The following is a 25,058-nucleotide window of genomic DNA, read 5'->3' as shown; positions in this document are numbered from 1 at the left end:
CACATGAGTAAGGGGATAGTGTGGGTGTGACTGCAATGCATCCAAGAGAAGAGAACCTAAAACTGTGCACACACATAGTAAGGGGATAGTGTGGGTGTGACTGCAATGCATCCAAGAGAAGAGAACCTAAAACTTTGCACACATAGTAAGGGGATAGTGTAGGTGTGACTGCAATGCATGCAACTTTGCACACATAGTAAGGGGATAGTATGGGTGTGACTGCAAGAGAAGAGAACCTAAAACTTTGCACACATAGTAAGAGGGATAGTATGGGTGTGACTGCAATGCATCCAAGAGAAGAGAAACTAAAACTTTGCACACATAGTAAGGGATAGTGTGGGTGTGACTGCAATGCAACATCCAAGAGAAGAGAACCTAAAACTGCAACACACATAGTAAGGGGATAGTGTGGGTGTGACTGCAATGCATCCAGAGAGAAGAGAACCTAAAACTTTGCACACATACTCAAGGGGATAGTGTGGGTGTGCAATACATCAGAGAGGACTGCAATGCATCCAAGAGAAGAGAACCTAAAACTTTGCACACATAGTAAGGAATAGTGTGGGTGTGTACCGAGGTACTATGTGTTAGATTTGACTCAAATAAGGCCAGTTTTTGCTCTATAGTTCTTTAGCCCAATTATTCTACTTCGTAAAGGTCTATAGAAAAGTATAATTTTTCTCTATCTTACTCAATACACTATTTTCAACATAAACTTGGGAACTCTAAACATTTGAAGTGAACTAAGTTTTGGAAACAGAAACAGAGAATACTGCAAATTTAGAAGACTGAAAAATAATCAGATAAAATTACAGTAATAAAATAATCGAATCTGAGAAACTAAAGTAAAACTATTTGTTTTTAAAAGGGTTGGACTGAATTAAGATTGGAAAATGGTAAAATAAAAATCATTAAAGAATTAGTGCATTGGGTAGCTATAGAAACAATTAACATAAAGGAGAAACTGGTATATTAAGCCCTCAGTGAATCATGAGGGACATTAGAATCCTGTGACAAATCGTGTTTATATTATACTACTTAAAAATAAAGCAAACAATTCTGAGTTATGTTATTAAATTATACTTTTTTAACTTTAAAAGCTTTTAGAAGTAGTAAATGCGTAGTGTTTTTTTCTGGGCAGCTACTGTGAGTGTTTTACAAACATATGAGCAGATGGTGGGATATTTTATTCCAAAAATTACGAACATGCATATGATACGCAACTGCATTATCCATCTGAATACTTTAAAGAATTAAGGTGTGTATACGGCCTCAAACAAATAACGTTTGTAAAGACAAATAACAAGCTGAATACAAGATAATGAACATACAAGGTTAAGTAATAATAACGTTTGTAAAGACAAATAACAAGCTAAATACAAGATAATGAACATACAAGGTTAAGTAACAATAACGTTTGTAAAGACAAATAACAAGCTAAATACAAGATAATGAACATACAAGGTTAAGTAACAATAACGTTTGTAAAGACAAATAACTAGCTGAATACAAGATAATGAACATAAAAGGTTAAGTAACAATAACGTTTGTAAAGACAAATAACAAGCTGAATACAAGATAATGAACATACAAGGTTAAGTAACAATAACGTTTGTAAAGACAAATAACAAGCTGAATACAAGATAATGAACATACAAGGTTAAGTAACAATAACGTTTGTAAAGACAAATAACAAGCTGAATACAAGATAATGAACATACAAGGTTAAGTAACAATAATGTTTGTAAAGACAAATAACAAGCTGAATACAAGATAATGAACATACAAGGTTAAGTAACAATGACGTTTGTAAAGACAAATAACAAGCTGAATACAAGATAATGAACATACAAGGTTAAGTAACAATAACGTTTGTAAAGACAAATAACAAGCTGAATACAAGATAATAAACCTACAAGGTTAAGTAACAATAAGGTTTGTAAAGACAAATAACAAGCTGAAAGAAGATAATGAACATACAAGTTTAAGTAACAATAACGTTTGTAAAGACAAATAACAAGCTAAATACAAGATAATGAACATACAAGGTTAAGTAACAATAACGTTTGTAAAGACAAATAACAAGCTGAATACAAGATAATGAACATACAAGGTTAAGTAACAATAACGTTTGTAAAGACAAATAACAAGCTGAATACAAGATAATGAACATACAAAGTTAAGTAACAATAACGTTTGTAAAGACAAAGAACAAGCTGAATACAAGATAATGAACATACAAGGTTAAGTAACAATAACGTTTGTAAAGACAAATAACAAGCTGAAAGAAGATAATGAACATACAAGGTTAAGTAACAATAACGTTTGTAAAGACAAATAACAAGCTGAAAGAAGATAATGAACATACAAGGTTAAGTAACAATAACGTTTGTAAAGACAAATAACAAGCTAAATACAAGATAATGAACATACAAGGTTAAGTAACAATGACGTTTGTAAAGACAAATAACAAGCTGAATACAAGATAATGAACATACAAGGTTAAGTAACAATAACGTTTGTAAAGACAAATAACAAGCTGAAAGAAGATAATGAACATACAAGGTTAAGTAACAATAACGTTTGTAAAGACAAATAACAAGCTAAATACAAGATAATGAACATACAAGGTTAAGTAACAATAACGTTTGTAAAGACAAATAACAAGCTGAATACAAGATAATGAACATACAAGGTTAAGTAACAATAACGTTTGTAAAGACAAATAACAAGCTGAATACAAGATAATGAACATACAAGGTTAAGTAACAATAACGTTTGTAAAGACAAATAACAAGCCTGAAAGAAGATAATGAACATACAAGGTTAAGTAACAATAACGTTTGTAAAGACAAATATCAAGCTGAATACAAGATAATGAACATACAAGGTTAAGTAACAATAACGTTTTGTAAAGACAAGTAACAAGCTGAATACAAGATAATGAACATACAAGGTTAAGTAACAATAACGTTTGTAAAGACAAATAACAAGCTGAATACAAGATAATGAACATACAAGGTTAAGTAACAATAACGTTTGTAAAGACGAATAACAAGCTGAAAGAAGATAATGAACATACAAGGTTAAGTAACAATAACGTTTGTAAAGACAAATAACAAGCTGAATACAAGATAATGAACATACAAGGTTAAGTAACAATAACGTTTGTAAAGACAAATAACAAGCTGAATACAAGATAATGAACATACAAGGTTAAGTAACAACTGAAAATCCTTACTTGTTCACAAATGATTTAGAATAACATTAGTTAAGCTGGCAGAAGGTATCCAGGTTTACGTACAACCTCAAATAACTAATTTATAATTTAAGTTTTTTCCACTTGGCACATAGAACATTAACAGAACAGGAATGAATCAGAATTGAAAACTTTTATTCTCCAATACTTCAGACTGATATAACGTGTAAAATACATGAACCGAGTTATACACATTAGCTTCAATAAGTGATATTATCAAACATACCTTGACACGTGCAGTACACTACACACCAATAAGAATAGCAACTGCTGTTTTTATCCATTCATAAATAATTAATAGGTTTCCAAGATCATGCACGCATCAAAATTTATAGATCTTTACAAATTGGTTTAATGATAAATTGTATTTTGGTACAAACTATTGAACATACAAATAAAATAGACAACAAAAATATGAACTAAACTCAGTTTCAGTATAAAACAACAACAGAATGAACTGTGTCACAAGAAAGGTTTGTGAAAATAAGATAAAGTTGAGTTTTATACTTTATTCATCTGATTCAGAAGTGTTGGTTTCTTCACATTGAGCGAGATACTTTGTTCTGGAACATTTCTACAGAGATCCTGTGTACACAAGTTAGCTAGGTAGTTAATTATTGGCACAATAACAATGTTAGTTGTAGCCCTTGTTAAAACCACACAAAACTGATTAGTTCATCTTCTGTGGTCAGAGAGCTGTGCTGGCTCTGATGGGAGGTAACTGGTCATCCATGGTCATCGACAAGAGAAATTGATAGTTTGGTAAAATGTCCACTTCTGTTGGTTAATGTTGCAAAAGAAACTCTTCAGGGTGTTGGATGAGAAACCTTTAAAGTGTTGCTTTGTTTGTTAGGAACATCTTTGTTTTATCTTCTGATAGATCAGTTTCAGACATTCACATTGTTATTATAGACAATGCTTGAGATACTAACTCGTCAGTAATGGAAGATGGATCGTTTTACTCTGAAACATTTTCGAGTGCGTCAATCTTAATTTTTTACTTACTTTCAGCCACCCTTTCTTACTGGTGAAATATAGATAGTTTATACTGTCTCGTCCACTCAGGTTATAGTTCAACAGAAGTGGCGGCATGTTGAAGAACTACTTTCAAAGCTGAATCAAGTGATATATCGATATAGTCGATAACTGGTGCGTCCTTTCAACACAACTTGGCATCAGCTCGGGCTATTTTAGTTGTGTGTGTAAGTGTCCTCCCCAGTGGGATTGTGATATGTCTGCGGAATCAAACCATAAGATACCGGGTTTCGATACCAGTGGTAGAGAAAAACAGATAGCTAATTGTGTAGCTTTGCGCTTAACTCCAAACGAACGAACGAACTTCAATCCTTAACAAAACAAAAATAAAAATGCACACAAACAACAAGAAATACTTCAACAGTGTGTATCAAGATGTTTCTCTTATGCAGTTGTTCAAGTTTTCCGGTGACATTATCAAGAGAAACTGAAGATAAACAGACAAACTTTGATCCAAACGCTTGCTCTAAAACTGCGATATGGGAGCCGAAGTATTAGACAAGTTTAGATTTCAATGTGCTTGAGCGATAGCTGTCTGTATCAGACACTTTTAGATAACGTAGATACATCTGTCTGTGCATATTATGTGAAGATTTGATCATATAATTGAAATGATCAAAACGCAATAGTTGGAAACACTAATTTATTTTAGTTTAATATTTTCAGTATACTAATATTTTGATCATAAAGAAGGGAATGAAAGTTTTCTGATAATTTTGATGGGTGGGTAGGTTTTATGGTGCAAAGCAACTAGGTTACCTGCGCCCTGATAATTTGGGATCAGTCCTTTGTTAGCAGAGACTGTATTATTCATCTACGTATGCCCCCGCTAGTACAGCGGTATGTCTCCCGATTTACAACGCTGAAAGCAGGGATTCGATTCCCTCGGTTGGCTCAGTAGATAGCCCTACGTGGCTTTGCTATAAGAAAAACACACTTATCTGCATATGTAGTGAGACATAGGGTAAAACATCTGGGGAGCACCTTAAGGTACATCACATTATGCTAAGTACGGTCTATCTGGGCAGAAAACAACCAGAGGAAGTGCCTTATATTAGGTACAGAGATCAACATGTGAAGTTTCTCCAGGCAAAACCCAGAGGAAAGTGTCTAAGATATATAGGATTAGTCCGAGCATAGTCCACTTGGACAAAATATACAGGGAAAGCACTTTGGTATTCTACTGAGTAAGTCAAATACAGTCCAACTGGGCAGAAACATCTAGTGGAAGTTACTTGGATATATAATACTATGGCTAAGTGATGCCTATCCAGACAAAATACATCTGGAGGAGGCACCTTGAGATATATGAGATTATGCCTAGTGTGATCCACCTTGGCAGAAAACAACCAATGGAAGGGCCTTGCATAAGATACAGAGGTCACAAGTGAGGTCTACCCAGGCAAAACCCTGGGTAAAGCACCTAAGATATACAGGATTAGTCCATGTGTGGACCACCTGAACAAAAACATACAGGGGAAGCACTTTGGAATTCTATTGAGTAAGTAAAGTGCAGTCCAACTGGACAGAGAAGTCCAGAGGAAGCTCCTTGAAGAAGAATGTATATTATGATCAAGAAGTGCAGTCAGCCTGTATAAAATATCTTGGGGTAGTGAATAGGATCCAGAATAGTATATCATTACTTATTCAGTAATTATAATGATGACAGTCTTTTCCTTGCTGACTGAATATGTATATGGTATGAGTTTTATTTCTTCTATTGTACAATCCCACTCATGAGAAAATCTCTATAGTCTATCATTCTCCACAAGAAGAAAGAGAGTGAAAATACGTTGAGGAGTCTGGAGGAACAACACATTAAAAAACTGTGCAATGGATGTCTGCAATTCCCTATTCTAAAAAAAAAGCAGAAAAACCCGAATTGTAAGAATCATGAATAAGTGGTAATTAGCAAAAAAACCCATCTGCTTTACTCATGAAATCCATGAGTGATGGTCTTTGTATAAAATAAATTGACAATAAAAGTTTGATATAAACACATATACCAATGAGAAGGCATCAAGCAGTATTACAGAAATACCACATCTCTACAGTGAGCACTTAGAAATAGACATATTTAGTACAAAGACTTAATATTAACCATATAAGATCAAGAAACATCCACCACTAGGTGGAGGTATGATGTATATTAACTAAAAAAGGTAATAACAGGTCAACTTACCCCAGTCAAGGGTAAGAGATGTCTGGAGAATTGCTACAGGAGGAAGATGATACGTAAAGAAGAAAGACATAGCCAAGTCATGAAGAGTGTGTGTTATGTGTGTATTGGAAGCCGCCCCCGCACCTGCTTGAATGATCTCCTCTGAAGTTTGACCAATTCAAGCAGCTAAGGATATAGTTAAGTGACTGATTTGGTGCAATGAAACACCGTGTAACCAGCAACATTCTATTGACAAATCAGAATACACTAGCCATAAGAGTTGCTGAACCCAGGCAGAAAGGTTAACAGGAGGTAGGCCCCAAGATACAGAGGAATTTCAGGGAATAAATAGGCAGGAACCGGAGCCACAAAAGGAGACAGCACAAGAAACATAACAATGCAAGGAACACATAAGACAGAGAAGACAATCCAGATCCAAATTGTGAGTACCTGTGAAAAATAAATGGTAAGGAAATGGAATAAAAAGCAAAATAACCTTTATAGGTAGTAGAAGATAAATGCAGATAAAGGATAACGTAAGAGGAATGGTGAAGGATATGGAAAGCATTAATGGTATAACCATTGAAACAACGCCTTTATACCTATATTAATATAATAAATAAAATTATATATTCAAACATCTAATACCGCCCTCTACATTTCGACACACAGTTACACAACCCCTTTCAAACATGTGGTCAGCTTCCGGTCAGTTACCTCTTTCTTTGTGAACCTGACGATGACCGAAGAAGGTCGAAACGTTGTTCGCTCTTCTATGTAAAGTGTTTTCTCAGCCCAAACGAGCCGTTTTTGCATATAAATTTCTCAACAAGTGGGTTTCTCGTCATCACTGATCATTGAAACAACAATCACATGCCAAGAGGAGAAGAAATTTTGTCTTAAAGAAGAGACAGTACAAAGAACACATAGCAATAGGTTAAAAGGGAAAACCAGACAGGGAATTAATAACAAGACTAAGATCACAATCTGAAAGAAGAAAAGGACATGGAGGACAAACAAGTTGAAAAGAACAGAAGAGGAATGAATAATCAAGGAGGTGAAAGCCTTACAGAACTGGAAGAAATGAGATATTGACAGAACAGCCTAATAACTAGCAACCATTGACATGGACAAATAATCAAATAGCCAATTAATAATTGGGAAAGATGAGAAACAGAAGGACAGAAGTTACAGTGATACAATAAGTAAAGAGCTGGAATTACACTTACTAGGATGTTGGACCATGAAATCCCCATGTACTACATGACAGCTACTACACAAGATATTAAACTTTCTGAGAAAATAAATTGTACCATTGAGAAGTAAAATATTCATACCAGGTCCTGTTAAAAATAAATTTACGTCTAATTATTAGGTTGTAAAATAACAAAATACTCTGGTGTGTGTTCTGATGGATTAATGGTTAGTAGAATTCTTGTGGATTTGAAGAACAGGTGTGTCATCATTAAAGCCACGAATAAAAACCATCAGGATGAAACATTTCAAGATGTGAGGTTCTAAAGTTAAGGTTTTCATATTAAAGAGCATCATAAGTAGTCAGCTTTGAGGAAAGAATTAGGTAGTGTGATGTCAAATCTTGACATAAAAGACAGTTTACTGCTTCCCAAGAGCTGGGAAGGTCTTACAGCTGATAAATACCAGATATTACACATCTTGAATACGAAATATCAAGAAAAGTTTTCTATCGAAGCTCACGACTTAGGCCAAACAAATAAAATATTTAATTAGATTCATACTTGAGATGCAGCCTTAATACGTCATCCACATGATACCCATTTGCAAAATAGGCTGAAGCTTCCATGGTTAGAAATCATGAAGAAGCAAGGAGTATTAGAATTGAGGCCCAGTCCACGGGTAATATTTACCATATTTGTAAAAAAAAGGAAGGATCCACAAGGTTGTGTATGACCTAATGAAAAGTAAATAAGGATCCACAAGGTTGTGTATGACCTAATGGAAGGTAAATAAAGTCACAAAGAAAGTAACGACTCTTGTACTGACATACCCAACTCTGGGTTTGTTTTTGTTTTGTTTTAATTTCGTGCAAAGCTACTCGAGGGCTATCTGTGCTAGCCGTCCCTAATTTAGCAGTGTAAGACTAGAGGGAAGGCAGCTAGTCATCACCACCCACCGCCAACTCTTGGGCTACTCTTTTACCAACGAATAGTGGGATTGACCGTAACATTATAACATCCCCACGGCTGAAAAGGGGAGCATGTTTGGTGCGATGGGGATGCGAACCCGCGACCCTCAGATTACGAGTCGAACACTTTAACCCATCTGGCCATGCCCGGCCACCCCAACTCTGGGAGATTCACTTTTATAGATACAAATAGCAGTAGTTTAGCAATGAAAGTTGCATTGTCATAAGTACATGGTAAAGAACATGTTGTTTTGTAATATAGTAAAGGAATGAATACTGTAAGAAAGAGATATTGTGCAATAAGAAATGAGCTACTATTTATTGTTTGAGTCTTAAATCATTTATATCATAATATATATATGGATTATAGTGACTACTGTGAGCAGATCATGTAGTATTGAAGTGGCTGGTAAAATTTTGTAATCGTGAGGGCCAGAAAAAAGATGGCTCCAAAACTCCAGGAGTGCAGCTTTAAAATTGTGTATCATGCCGGACGTAATCATGGAAATAGTGACACAGTGTCCTAAAGAGCTGCTGAAGAACGTGAAATCTGTAAAAAGAAAAAATACAAGATCATAAAAACAACTAACCTAAATTACAACAGAGTGCAGTCCAATATAAGATATCTACAGGTGATGATGAAATGATAACGTGATATAACACTCAACTGAAAGAGGCCCAAGCAAGAGACAGCTTGAAACCAATTATTCAGTAGATCAAGAACAGTTAAAAAACTCTCATAGCAAATAGTTGCTCCATACAACCCAAATAAAAAGGTGTACTGGGATCCATTATACCTGTAAGAATACTTTATATGTCAGAAAAGTAAAGATATAAATGGACAGAAACAGTAACTACAAATGGTACTTCTACAGTTTCTATATTATGAAGCACTCTCTGTCATCTTCACTGACTAGACACTTAAGTGTTAATAAGTTACTGGAGAGAAAAAGTGCTTCTACTTGATTAGGTGCCAAGGATCTGTAAAGCATTGGTGTAAATTGTGTGAATTATACTATGAATGAAACCGTCTACACAAAGTTGTTATGGATTGCTAGAACAGTACTGCGGTGGAGACCCCTTAAAAGAATTGCTGTTAATATGCTTGGTCGTCTGTCACAGAGTAACTGTAAGAGTAAACACTCATGTATATGATGGACTCTGTCAGCATGTGGCAAAAAGCATAAGCTCTTCCTAGTCAGTACTTCTAGCAACGAAACTTGTCAACAAATTTATTTGAAGAGTTGGTGTGCCTATAGAAACTCATTCACCGATGATCATTGTTAATTTGTTATTCATCGTGGAAAAGATACATGTTTGGACAAAACGTTCGAGTCAGTACTAAATTATAATCACACAACTGTAACAAGTAGAACCACAATGAATTAAACATGTTTCATACTCTGTGTTATACGTAATTGATTGAAACATTAAAAATTGTTTGAGTCGTCGCTTGAGCTATATCTCTCTAAGCCTGAGATACATACAGCGTACGGTAACGGCTCTGTCACACTAATTGTTTTACACTTTATTGGAAATTTCTAAAATTCGCGGTATTTAACATGAGATTTTAAGAGTCGTATGCTATTAATTATTCACGAGAGAGTCTCATTTTATTTGCATATTTCTTTCTTTGGCCTATTGGTGAAAAACGCTGTACGTCTCTTCTTTGAAATGAACAGGAAGATCGATGACGGACTTTCTCCTGATTTGTGAATCACGTTTTGACACCGTCACGTGGAATCGTCGCTTGGCCACCAGACGGCAAAACATAAACGCCACCGGGTGGGCTCGAACCACCAACCTTTCGGTTAACAGCCGAACGCGCTAGCCGATTGCGCCACGGAGGCGTCGTAACTAACGACCAAATTACAATTCTACATTACAATCACGCTGTTCTTTTATTCCCGGTACATATATCATTCAGTTATTATGTACTGAACGTTATGCACTTCCTCAAATATTTCTTACTTCGCGTTCATTGCACCAGTAAATCTTAATAACCAAATAAATCCTTCACATCTTTAACCTTTCCCAGTTACTCTATCATCGTCTTTGTCTTTGCATCGCGCAGCTATAGAAAACATACGTTCCTTTTAAAATGTTTCAAGAAATATCTTAATAAGCTTTGTATATGCGTAAACTGGTTTCTCAACAACTTTTCTAAAAATATTTCGTCTGCTCTGTATACCTGTCAATAATAGTCTATAACAGGGGTGTGCAACATTTTTCGTCGGTGGGCCATATAACCAACTTCATCAATCAAGGGGCCAACTTAAAAACAAGCTTATTCGTGTACATGCACGATAAATTAAAAAAATTCTCAAAATGCAAGCAATAATATTTTATATTTTGCATGAGTGATCATTTTAGTGCGACACTTGAAATTTAGAGTCCTTGCAGAGCTTGTCAATATCAGCTTTGACAGAAGTGGTTGCCACTCTTAACTGACTGGTCAAATGTTCATCAGTCAGCTGACTTCTACATTTGGTTTTGATGAGCTTCATTTTGGAGAAAAATTGCTCACAGCAGTAGGTGCTACCAAAAAGGGAGGCAATTCTTTGTGCATGACGGGACAAATTGGGAAACTTTTCACGTACACAGAGTTTGTAAAAGTCTAGCAAACTGTTTTCAGAGAATTTCCTTTTAGTGTCCATGTCAGCCTGCAGTTCAATGAGTTCCATTTGGCAATCATCAGGACTGTCTTCCACTGCCAAATCAAAAGGTTGAGCGAACAATTTCAATCTAATTTCAGTTTGTCTGAAATCTGGAAATCTGTTTGCAAACTCATCACGCAGCTTTTGTACACTGGTTCCATATTTGGTGCAATCCAGATTAGGAAATTCCAGTTTCCTGGTTGCAAGACATGTAAAATGGGTCAATATGGCTCTTCTCAACTGAACCTGGAAAAGTTCCAATTTCTTCTCAAAAGCACAAATATGCTCAAACAACTTATTCACAAGTTGACTTTTCCCTTGTAGTTTTAAGTTTAAATCAGACAGATGCTGTGTAATGTCTGTGAGGAATGCTAAGTCATTCAGCCAGTTCTCATTGCTCAAGAAGTCCACATTCTGACGTTTGCTCTCCATGAAGAACTTAATCTCCTCTCGCAGCTTCCAGAATCTCTTCAAAGTAGCAGCTCTACTAAGCCAACGTACAGCAGAGAAGTACAAAACATCTGAATACTCACTGTCCAGCTCATCTAAAAAAGTTTTAAATTGTCGATGATTTAATCCTCGTGTTCGAATATAATTTACGCATTGGACGACATTTTTCATGACTTCTGCAAAATCCAGAACTTTGGAGCACAAGCTCTCTTGGTGAATAATGCAATGGCTTACAACTACGTCTTGTGCTCCAATTGCAGTTAGAAATTTCTTGGTGAATCCATTTGTCCTACCTGTCATGGAAGGAGCACCATCTGTTGTAACACCACATAATTTATAAGGATTCAGTTCAAACTTTTCTACGACCTTAAGCACTTGTTCACAAATATCCTGTCCTGTGGTTGTGGAGGATAAGCTTGCCATATCTAAAAACTCTTCGAAAGCATCAAAGCCTGCAGTAACAGCTCTGATGAAAATGACAAGTTGGGATGTGTCATTGATATCAGTGCTTTCATCCAAAGCCAGACTGAAAGCTGTCGAACGTGACATGATTACGCGAAGGCCGTTTGAGCACATCAAATTTCGCAGCAGTGCACGCATTATATTCAAAAGCAATAACGTTCCTGTTTTGATTTATTACACAACAGTCACACGAATTTGTGAAAGTGGTTACAAGTGTGGGGGAAACTCGATAAATTCTCTGATATCTCTCATCGCCTCACGCTCTGACCCTGATGTTAAAAAAGAAAATATCGTTCCACGTTCTCACCATCTGATTTGAAAAAAAAAACGAATCGTTTAAAACGTGCCTGCCAAGGATCGAACATGTGACCTTCCGCGTGTTAGGCGGATGTGATAACCACTACACCACAAGCACCTCCTTTTCGATTTTTTTGCTGTTCAAGTTTTCAAAATAAAACGATAACGTTCCAAAATTTCTATTTCGCAGTCTAAACAAACGCAGATATAATGACAGCTTAAACAATAACTATAAATAATATAGCACTCTCCTATGTCTACCTAGGCCAAAAGTATTTTTCCAATGTGCTTACGTGTTTTTAAAAGACTTTATCGAGCCCACAGTATTCAACGTTCACACACCTCGTTCAATTGCCCTTAAACGTGCAAAACGCAGAGTTTTGTTTCCTCAGTCTTTTCTCTTTCTATCCAAAACTGAACAGAACATTTTCATAGCTTTAATTTCTCTATCAGAACTACTAAACAATAACGTAATAAGCGATTTAATACGTTTATTAAATCCATTAACAAAATTAGGGATCGTCTTAAATAATATTTAATCTTCGTTATTTTGTGACCAATTCTGGGATTCCACTCTGGCTGATGTTTCCTTATCACACACAACTTCTTCAAGGTGTTCAATACGACAAAGGTGCATGATGACTATCAAATTCCTCAAGTGATAACCTTGTTCAAACGCGCTTTAGTTGTAATAGTACGTTGACAGTTGTGGGTTGTAGGAGATCACAGCGGTGGAATAAAGTCCAATGTACAAAAGAGATCTTATCTGTGTTGCAACATCTCTCTTCGCAACCCATCTACTCTTCGAGACTATCGTACTCTCTCCAGGTTACACATCGTTCTTCACGTTCAAAATGCCATTACCAAAACAAAGAATTCTTGTTTAAGGAAAACGTTTACAGGAACCAGCTGCACCTAGAAAAAGAAAACACTTGAGAATAATAAATATTCTCTGGTCTTGGCATCGTAATTTCCTTTTACCTGTCTAGTCTGTACAATATTCAAGTGAACTAAATACAATTCTTGAATAAGTACGGAAAACAGGAGATTCGATCATGACGAAAAGACATTAAGCATCGCAAAACATCTTTACTAAGTGAAGAAATGTTATAAAAGTAAAGAAATCAGACAAAAAGGGATAAACAGAACATGGAGTCTTCAAGAAAACAATGCTGTCTCCAGCCGGACGCTACTTCACTTCTTTAGAGTGTCTAGACATGTTGGTAAAAACATTTGAGGCGCTATCTGAGGGGCGTGTATTCACAATTCAAATGAAGTAACATGTAAGCATTTTCAGGCGTAGGAGGAGTTAGGATATGATCGAAAATTTCACTGTTCGGTAAAAATTAAGTACATCAAATAGTTGGTGGTGAATGATGTTGTAGATTTGCCTTTCCTCTTTTCCGTCACTGGTAAGTTGGAGATGATAACGCACATAACCATCCAATAGTTCTGACCGGAATTTAAAAGAATAGGTTAAAGAATCAAACATCTAGTGTGATTAGTTGTCACAGCATGAAGAGTTGTTCTCAACACACTCTGACGGAGTCGTGATCTCTAAATATTACCTGTACAACACCTGTCAAGTACGTTACCTTATTTTCAAATAAGGTCGCGTGCATCGACGTTTCAAACTATTCACGCGTTTAAGAAAAATAAAGCTCATAAACCCATTTTATCGAAGAGTTGTAACCTGCTGGTCAGATACTTCGTCGAACGTGACATGATTACGCGAAGGCCGTTTCAGCACATCAAATTTCGCAGCAGTGCACGCATTATATTCAAAAGTAATAACGTTCCTGTTTTGATTTATTACACAACAGTCACACGAATTTCTGAAAGTGGTTACAAGTGTAGGGGGGAAACTTGATAAATTCTCTGATATCTCTCAACCGCCTCACGCTCTGACCCTGATGTTAAAACAGAAAATATCGTTCCACGTTCTCACCATCCGATTTGAAAAAAAACGAATCGTTTAAAATGTGCCTGCCAGGGATCGTACCTGGGACCTTCCGCGTGTGAGGCGGATGTTTTTTTGTTTTTTTTTTCTCTTTATTTATTCCACCTCAACGAGGGGGTATACACAGAAATACAACAAATAAAACACAAGTTAATGAATTAGCATGTAACCATAACTCTATAGATTACCATGCTGAAAATTACTACAAAGTTAATAAAATTAAGGAAAAAGAAATAAAAGAGGTAATTGGAACAGCAGGTAATCCAACAAACATTACAGTGAACTTTAACAAAACAAGAAATCAATGGATCTTTTATTGGTAACAAAAATATAATGAAATAACAACTTATCTTAACAACGCACACAAGAAATAACCTTGGGCACCTTGGGTTACCAAGCTACCAACATAAGAATACACAGATTAAAATACATTTAATGAGTTATGTAAGAAAGATCGCTGATGATGGAGATGAATATGTCTCCGTACACGCACTTTAAACATGGAAATTAAATGAATTACGCGATGTCGCCAAAGAAACTGAACGAGCAGAACATATAACCTGACGTGCCAAAATAGTAAACAAACGGAATATGTTCCAGCATCTCCTGGGGGTAACGAAGGATGAGATCCCACTAAGAGGCATCTCCTCCATACCCAGTTTGATATGGGACATCCAAAATAAAATGCCAATAATTTATATACATATGACCACAAGGGCTGTACAAAAGGACATTGGAAAAACAGATGGTCTATGGTTTCCGGCGCTTGGGAACAGAAAGTGCACAACCCTGTGGGATGTCTGTCCATATGTATCAGCTTGACATTAGAGGTAATCGCCCGCAACCACAGTAAATAATCCACATCACAAACAAAAAAACCCACAAAAGAAGAATAAGCGTTTTTTACGAATGCGTTTCCAGTCTCCAGGAGGAACAATATCCATCCAGTAGAATGGAGCAGGGAAATTAGTAGTGAGTGAATACTGTAAATGTCCCACCAGTTGCCTCACAGATAAACCTTGAAAATGAACTCGATTATCGGAGTGATCCAGAAAGTATAAATCCACAACACGTGTGGACGACGGAAGAGGAGCCGGCTGGGTGGACAAAACCGGCAACCAGTCCACCGGCAACGCCTCCTTGAGCATATGAAAATGTGAAACAATTGAGCGGACATTGGCCAACGGGTCAGCGTCCGTACACATTTCAATCACTGCACCCACCGGAAGAAAAGCAGGGAGCACCTCGTACAATAAATGGCGGACCTGAACCTAACCTGCGTTAATAAATTCAGGAAAATGAAATGTTCGGTGCCGAACATCAACAATAGCCGGATTGAAAAACAAAGGTTCATCAAAAATTTGGGGGGAAAGAGGAGCTGGGACAATCCCTTTATCCCCAAGAAGAACCTTCCAGGCATGAAACATTTCCTGAATATAGAAAGGTAACGATTTCACAAAACGTGGCAAAATACGGCATTGAAGAATCCGAAAGTTGATACCTCCACAATCATAACTCCGGATCAGAATACCGTATGCCACTTTATGTATACCTCCCCGCCAAATAAAATCCAGTATACATTTGCGAAATCGAGCCTCAAACTGTCTTGGCAACGGGAGTATATTCAAAGGGTACCATAACACCGATGCCACCAAGAAGTTCCCCACAAGAGATTTACCCTTTAGCGACAAAGAACGAAATCGCCACGACACCAAGACACGAGATACCCTGCGCAATACACCCTGCCACGTATCTTGCAGCATGACATCGAAATTAGAGTGGAAAACTATTCCCAAAATCCGAATAGGATCCTGGGAAATTCTCAACTCACCAAGGACGAAGTCTGCAGAAGAGGCCAAACACCCAACCCACAAACCCTGACTCTTGGTCCAGTTGATCTTCCCACCAGTAGCTTTGCCAAAAGTTTGGCAGACATCCAACACATGCGGCAAAGATTCGGCGTCTCGTAAGGTTAAGGTGGTATCATCAGCATGCTGATAAGTAAGTGAAGGCGTGGTGAGTAACACATCACCACCAATACCAGTAATATGTACATTATGGACTAACATATTTCGTAACGGTTCGACACTGAGAACGTAAAGTAGAGTAGACATTGGGCATCCTTGACGAATACCCCTGAGTTACAGCAAAATCATTAGTGAGAAATCCATTAAACTTTACACAACTAGAAATAGAAGTATAGCAAAGACGAACCCAATGAACAAAAGTAGAACCAAAACCCATACGCAGAAGAAGTTGAAATAGATAGTCATAGGCCACCCGATCAAAGGCTTGCATCTGATAGAGCTTCAAAAAGATTCCACCCTGGCCGGTACGTGCTAAAGACTGCAATAGCAAAACGAGTGTTAACGGAGTATCAGCAACGTCCCGTCCAGGTATACACCCGGATTGGTCATCTGAAACTAAACTGGAGATCACAGACGAAAGGCGACGAGCCAGCACTTTGGCCAAAAGCTTATAGTCAGTACAAAGCAATGTCAAAGGCCGGCTGTTAGCCGCCAACCGTCGATCCCCGCCTTTCGGGATAGGAACAATTACCCCAGAACACATTGTACGGAGCAACTGTGGAGAGTGGAACAGTTCAGACAAGACAGATAAAAAGTCGTCAACAAAAAGAGGGAGAAAATATTTGTAAAATTCGGAGGTAAAACCATCCAAACCAGGAGATTTGCCAAGCGGTAAACTGTCTAGAGCAGCGATGACTTCCGGAACCGTGAATGGAGCATCACAAATATTAGCTTGTTCACTGGAAAGAGTTCGATCAACAAATGAGAGAACTAAATCTATGTCTGCCTGCCGAACGATATCCTTAGAGTACAGTGCGGAATAATACTGATGTAAAACAGCAGCGATATCTTCCACACCGGACACCTCCACACCCCTATCAGTGAGCATGGATCGAAACTCAATTCTGCTTTGACGGACCTTTTCCATACGAAGAAAGTAAGACGTAGATCTCTCACCCTCCTCAAACCAACGAATATGAGATCGAATCCTCGCCCCCTCTATGGTATCGTGATCCAAAGTCTCCAATGCATCTTCAAGTTCATACAATTTGACCTTAGACCTACCAGGGAAACGGGACAGTTTTCGAAGCTCACGATTGATGGACGACTCAAACTGACATTTGCGAGAACGGGATGCCCGCGCTCGCAGAATCGAATAACGCTGGGTAAGTAAACGGAACGCGCATTTCAATTGTTCATACCACTTAATTTTATCAGTCCCATAGACTGACCAACTACGACTTCTGGCGATCAACAGCTTAATGGCTTTCACATATTCGGCATCCCTCAATAACTGATTATTGAAGTGTCAGAAATTAGGACCTCTGACAACTGGCCGCAGAGTAAGGTCGAAGCCCAATAAAGCGTGATCTGTAGCAGGAAACCACAACGTACGTAAACGTTGGACGGTCCCCTGCAAGGTAGATGAAAGCAAAACCATGTCAATACGAGACGACATCATCTCACCATTAACAAAACGCTTCCATGTGAAGCCAGGTGTAGTCGGCGATATGAGTGAATGCGCATCAAGTAAATCAAACCTATTAAGAAACTGGACAAAAGCCGAACGGCTGGCGTCACGGTAGAAACGGACCGGAAATCGATCGCGTGCCACATCCACCACACAATTAAAATCTCCCACAACAAGCAATCCCGTGCAACCATCCAAACAATACTCCAAGTTTTGGAAAAATTCCCGTCGCTCGGAGATATCGCGAGGAGCGTACACAGATGATAACAGATAAGACAAAGACTCGAAACTGAATTTGACAGTCAGAACCCTACCCACCCCATCAGAAGAAACGAATGTAACATTATCACTCAAAAACCGCTGTAACAAGATGGCAACCCCTTGTCGGCCAGAAGGAGAATTGTTAACAAAAGCTACACCTGGCCAAAATTTCAGAACGACATCATGAAAATCATCAGTAAAAAACGTTTCCTGTAAACAAACAACATCAAAATTAGTAACAAAGTAATCCAGATAATAAGCCAGCTTTCTAACATTACGCAACCCATTACAATTCAAAACTCCCACCCTTAGTAAATGTACCATGCCAAAGATAAAGTAAAGGTACAAGAATTGAAAGGAAACTGTCACAAACACAAAAATAACAAGAGCAAGTTTAAAGATCTAAGCAAATATGCACAAAGTACAAATAACAATAAATGACAGTCTTACACTAACTGAAACAAACAAACTGGCACAACAAACTCATTTAAGGCTGAGACACCGCCTTCGTCCGAGATATCCGTAGTATTGGCACGTCCGACACCCGTTTTCGTCCACTGCCCTTCTTAGAAGTGTCACCAGGAGACATTGCCACCACACTAGCATACCTCCAACGACGAGGAAGAGGCACCTCCACATCGCCGGCGGTACTCTCACCACTAACCGGAAGTGGGGGGAAGTGACGATCAAAATTGCGTCCTCCAGCGAGGGGGTGACTACTAGCCCGTTCCCTGGCCCCACCAGAAACCGTCGATCGCCTGGAAGAGATATCTTCCACCACCAAATGGGTAGCTGCAGCCTCCCCTGAAAGGGGAACCTCCGAATCAACGCGTGGACAAACAGAAATTGTGTCAACATCATGAGGCACTGCACGAGAGGGAGCAGCCGTGACTACATCAGCGGCGTCACGAGAAGTAGTAGGCGTGGCCACTTCAGCGTCGTCACTAGAGGAAGTTCGAGGAACAACAAGCTTGGGACAACGTTGACGGACGTGTCCTTGCACATGATAATGTCGGCAGATAAACTGGGGGAAATCGCGATATAGATGATCCGCCCCCAAACATAAATTACACACTTTGACTGGCGATCATGCTTCACCTTCAACATAACCGCCTTGCCCAAAGGATCAAAAACCTTTACTACTAACGGCAAAGAGATACACTTTTCACTAAAAGACACACGAACATGGCGTATACCTAAATATATGCCCTGGTCCCTCTTCCACACAATAGGGCTTTTCACTTAACAATCAAAATCTTTAAGTTTATTTAGTATAATATCATCGTCTATATATTCCGGGACGTCCATAAATGACACAGTAATAGTGCGTTTAGTGACACCATTAGCCGAACAGTTCACACCATTTACAATTAGACCAGCATCTATAGCCAGGTCCACATCGGCGGGAAGAACAAAAGTTACCTCATAACCACCCGAGCGAGGAACAACAGCAGTGACCGAAGCAGCACCAAACGTAGAAATAACAGAATGGATAACGTCCCCATGGCTTGAAGTTGTCGTTTCCACAAAAACTGTACGACGCATAACTTCCATGACCTTCTTGGTTGATGAAGACATCGTCAAACAACTTGAAAAAATACAAAATCTAGCAAAAAAAAAACAAACAGAACTACACGCTCACTAGGCTTAGCTGCTAAATTTACACTAAGGTAATCAGGAGCTCGAAAAACACGTCTGCACTCGATGACGAGAACCGGCGCTCTCCAAATGTGCCTGCCAGGGATCGAACCTGGGACCTTCCGCGTGTTAGGCGGATGTGATAACCACTACACCACAAGCACCTCCGTTTCGATTTTTTTGCTGTTCAAGTTTTCAAAATGAAACGATAACGTTCCAAAATTTCTATTTCGCAGTCTAAACAAACGCAGATATAATGACAGCTTAAACAATAACTATAAATAATATAGCACTCTCCTTTGTCCACCTAGGCCAAAAGTATTTTTCCAATGTGCTTACGTGTCTTTAAAAGACTTTATCGAGCTCACAGTATTCAACGTTTCCACACCTCTTTCAATTGCCCTTAAACGTGCAAAACGCAGAGTTTTGTTTCCTCAGTCTTTTCTCTTTCTATCCAAAACTGAACAGAACATTTTCATAGCTTCAATTTCTCTATCAGAACTACTAAACAATAACGTAATGAGCGATTTAATACGTTTATTACATCCATTAACAAAATTAGGGATCGTCTTAAATAATATTTAATCTTCGTTATTTTGTCACCAATTCTGGGATTCAACTCTGGCTGATGTTTCCTTATCACACACATTTTCTTCACGGTGTTCAATACGACAAAGGTGCATGATGATTATCAAATTCCTGAAATGATAACCTTGTTCAAACGCGCTTTAGTTGTAATAGTACGTTGACAGTTGTGGGTTGTAGGAGATCACAGCGGTGGAATAAAGTCCAATGTACAAAAGAGATCTTATCTGTGTTGCAACATCTCTCTTCGAGACTATCGTACTATCTCCAGTTTACACGTCGTTCTTCACGTTCAAAATACCATTACCAAAACAAAGAATTCTTGTTTAAGAAAAACGTTTACAGGAACCAGCTGCATCTAGAAGGAGAAAACACTTGAGAATAATAAATATTCTCCGGTCTTGGCATCGTAATTTCCCTTTTACCTGTCTAGTCTGTACAATATTCAAGTGAACTAAATACAATTCTTGAATAAGTACGGAAAACAGGAGATTCGATCATGACGAAAAGACATTAAGCATCGCAAAACATCTTTACTTAGTGAAAAAATGTTATAAAAATAAAGAAATCAGACAAAAAGATATAAACAGAACATGGAGTCTTCAAGGAAACAATGCTGTCTCCAGCCGGACGCTACTTCTCTTCTTCAGATTGGCTAGACATGGTGGTAAGGACATTTGAGGCGCTCTCTGAGGGTCGTGTATTCCCAATTCAAGTGAAATAACATGTAAGCATTTTCAGACGTAGGAGGAGTTAGGATATGATCGAAAATTTCACTGTTCGGTAAAAAATTAAGTACATCAAATAGTTGGTGGTGAATGATGCTGTAGAATTGCCTTTCATCTTTTCCGTCACTGGTAATTTGGAAATGATAAAGCACATAACCATCCAATAGTTCTGACCGGAATTTAAAAGAATAGGTTAAAGAATGAAACATCTAGTGTGATTAGTTGTCACAGCATGAAGAGTTGTTCTCAACACACTCTGACGGAGTCGTGATCTTTAAATATTACCTTACAACACCTGTCAAGTACGTTACCTTATCTTCAAATAAGGTTGCGTGCAACGACGTTTCAAACTATTCACGCGTTTAAGAAAAATAAAGCTCATAAACCCATTTTATCGAAGAGTTGTAAACTGCTTGTCAGATACTTCGTCGAACGTGACATGATTACGCGAAGGCCGTTTCAGCACATCAAATTTCGCAGCAGTGCACGCATTATATTCAAAAGTAATGACGTTCCTGTTTTGATTTATTACACAACAGTCACACGAATTTGTGAAAGTGGTTACAAGTGTAGGGGGGAAACTCGATAAATTCTCTGATATCTCTCAATCGCCTCACGCTCTTTCCCCTGATGTTAAAAAAGAAAATATCGTTCCAAGTTCTCACCATCTGATTTGAAAAAAAACGAATGGTTTAAATATGTGCATGCCAGGGATCGAACCTGGGACCTTCCGCGTGTTAGGCGGATGTTGTTGTTTTTTTCTCTTTATTTATCCCACCTCAACGAGGGGGTATACACAGAAATGCAACAAATAAAACACAGGTTAATGAATTAGCATGTAACAACAACGCAACAGATTAACATGCTGAACAGCACCACAAAGTTAATAAAATTAAGTAAAAATAAATAAAAGTGGTATATGAAACAGCAGGTAATCTACCAAACATTACATTGAACATTAAAAAAACAAGAAACCAATGTATCTTTCATTGCTAACAAAAATAGTATGAAATAACAATTTATCTTAACACAGTACATAAGTTATAACCTTGGGCACCTTGGGTTACCAAGCTACCAACATAAGAATACACAGAATAAAATACATTTAATGAGTTATGTAACAAAAATCGCTGATGATGGAGATGTATATGTCTCCGTACACGCACTTTAAACATGGAAATTAAATGAATTACGCGATTTCGTGCCAAAGAAACTGAACGAGTAGAACATATAACTTGACGTGCCAAACTAGTAATCAAACGGAATATGTTCCAGCATCACCTGGGGTAACGAAGGATGAGATCCCACTAAGAGGCATCTCCTCCATACCCAGTTAGATATGGGACATCCAAAATAAAACTCCAATAATTTATATACATATGACCACAAGGGCTGTACAAAAGGACATTGGAAAAACAGATGGTCTATGGTTTCCCGCGCCTGTGAACAGAAAGTGCACAACCCTGTGGGATGTCTGTCCATATGTATCAGCTTGACATTAGTGGTTATCGCCCGCAACCACAGTAAATAATCCACATCACAAACATAAAAACCCACAAAAGAAGAATAAGCGTATTTTCGAATGCGTTTCCAGTCTCCAGGAGGAACAATATCCATCCAGTAGAATGGAGCAGGGAAATTAGTAGCGAGTGAATACTGTAAATGTATCACCAGTTGCCGCACAGATAAACCTTGAAAATGAACTCGATTATCGGAGTGGTCCAGAAAATATAAATCCACAACACGTGTGGACGACGGAAGAGGAGCCGGCTGGATGGACAAAATCGGCAACCACTCCACAGGCAACGCCTCCTTGAGCATATGATAATGTGAAAAAAATTGTGCGGACATTGACCAACGGATCAGCGTCCGTACACATTTCAATCACTGCCCCCACCGGAAGAAAAGCAGGGAGCACCTCGTACAATAAATGGCGGACCTGAACCAAACCTGCGTTAATAAATTCAGGAAAATGAAATGTTCGGTGCCGAACATCAACAATAGCCGGATTGAAAAACAAAGATTCATCAAAAATTTGTGGGGAAACAGTAGCTGGGACAATCCCTTTATCCCCAAGAAGAACCTTCCAGGCATGAAACATTTCCTGAATATAGAAAGGTAAGGATTTCACAAAACGTGGCAAAATTCGGCATTGAAGAATCCGAAAGCCCAAAGAGAGATTACCATAACAAGAAAAAAATCCAGAAAGAAGTTGTCGCAAGGTGGGAGGACAAGAAGCATCCAAACAACGCTGCAACAACTTCAAACGGAATGCGAGTTTACGAGTATTAACATCAACCGAGTTGATACCTCGACAATCATAACTCCGGATCAGAATACCGTATGCCACTTTATGTATACCTCCCCGCCAAATAAAATCCAGTATACATTTGCGAAATCGAGCCTCAATCTGTCCTGGCAACGGGTACCATAACACCGATGCCACCAAGGAGTTCACCACAAGAGATTTACCCTTTAGCGACAAAGAACGAAATCGCCACGACACCAAGACACGAGATACCCTGCGCAAAACACCCTGCCACGTATCTTGCAGCATGACATCGAAATGGGAGTGGAAAACTATTCCCAAAATCCGAATAGGATCCTGGCAAATTCTCAACTCACCAAGGACGAAGTCTGCAGAAGAGGCCAAACACCCAACCCACAAACCCTGAATCTTGGTCCAGTTGATCCTACCCCCAGTAGCTTTGCCAAACGATTGGCAGACATCCAACACATGCGGGGAAAGATTTGGCGTCTCGTAAGGTTAAGGTGGTATCATCAGCATGCTGATAAGTAAGTGAAGGCGTGGTGAGTAACACATCACCCCCAATACCAGTAATATGTACATTATGAACTAACATATTTCGTAACGGTTCGACACTGAGAACGTAAAGTAGAGCAGACATTGGGCATCCTTGACGAATACCCCGAGTTATAGCAAAATCATTAGTGAGAAATCCATTAAACTTAACACAACTAGAAATTGAAGTATAGCAAAGACGAACCCAATGAACAAAAGTAGAACCAAAACCCATACGCAGAAGAAGTTGAAATAGATAGTCATAGGCCACCCCATCAAAGGCTTGCATCTGATCGAGCTTCAAAAAAGATTCCACCCTGGCCGGTACGTGCTAAACATTGCAATAGCAAAACGAGTGTTAACGGAGTATCAGCAACGTCCCGTCCAGGTATACACCCGGATTGGTCATCTGAAACTAAACTGGAGATCACAGACGAAAGGCGACGAGCCAGCACTTTGGCCAAAAGCTTATAGTCAGAAAAAAGCAATGTCAAAGGCCGGCTGTTAGCCGCCTACCGTCGATCCCCACCTTTCGGGATAGGAACAATTACCCCAGAACACATTGTACGGAGCAACTGTGGAGAGTGGAACAGTTCAGACAACACAGATAAAAAGTCGTCAACAAAAAGAGGGAGAAAATATTTGTAAAATTCGGACGTAAAACCATCCAAACCAGGAGATTTGCCAAGCGGTAAACTGTCTAGAGCAGCGAGAACTTCCGGAACCGTGAATGGAGCATCACAAATATGAGCTTGTTCATGGGAAAGAGTACGATCAACAAATGAGAAAACGAAATCGATGTCTGCCTGCAGAACGATATCCTTATTGTACAGTGCGGAATAATACTGATGTAAAACAGCAGCGATATCTTCCACACCGGACACCTCCACACCCCTATCAGTGAGCATGGATCTAAACTCAATTCTGCTTTGACGGACCTTTTCCATACGAAGAAAGTAAGACGTAGATCTCTCACCCTCCTCAAACCAACGAATATGAGATCGAATCCTCGCCCCCTCTATGGTATCGTGATCCAAAGTCTCCAATGCATCTTCAAGTTCATACAATTTGACCTTAGACTTACCAGGGTAACGGGACAG

At 38.5% G+C, this 25,058-nt stretch overlaps 1 protein-coding gene and 2 non-coding genes across 3 annotated transcripts in view; all 3 read right to left on the bottom strand.

The window, feature by feature from the left end:
• LOC143250361 (plexin-B-like) overlaps window positions 1-25,058 on the bottom strand; it is a 170,116-nt gene that overhangs the window by 69,210 nt on the left and 75,848 nt on the right. Inside the window, exons 8-12 of the mRNA XM_076500805.1 lie at window positions 24,632-24,764; window positions 19,280-19,346; window positions 18,862-19,148; window positions 6,477-6,617; window positions 5,769-5,842 (exon numbers count right to left, since the gene is read on the bottom strand). Coding sequence (XP_076356920.1) covers window positions 5,769-5,842; window positions 6,477-6,617; window positions 18,862-19,148; window positions 19,280-19,346; window positions 24,632-24,764 — 702 coding nt within the window. The remainder of the gene's footprint in view (window positions 1-5,768; window positions 5,843-6,476; window positions 6,618-18,861; window positions 19,149-19,279; window positions 19,347-24,631; window positions 24,765-25,058) is intronic.
• Window positions 10,396-10,469, bottom strand: TRNAN-GUU (transfer RNA asparagine (anticodon GUU)). Its single transcript has one exon. It is a non-coding gene; the product is annotated as a tRNA-Asn (tRNA).
• Window positions 19,934-20,006, bottom strand: TRNAV-AAC (transfer RNA valine (anticodon AAC)). The gene has a single exon. It is a non-coding gene; the product is annotated as a tRNA-Val (tRNA).

This window comes from Tachypleus tridentatus, chromosome 5 (assembly GCF_004210375.1).
Source record: "Tachypleus tridentatus isolate NWPU-2018 chromosome 5, ASM421037v1, whole genome shotgun sequence".
Classification (NCBI taxonomy): Eukaryota; Metazoa; Arthropoda; class Merostomata; order Xiphosura; family Limulidae; genus Tachypleus; species Tachypleus tridentatus.
The sequence above is the reverse complement of the archived record's forward strand: the minus strand, read 5'-3'. Positions and strand labels throughout refer to the sequence as shown.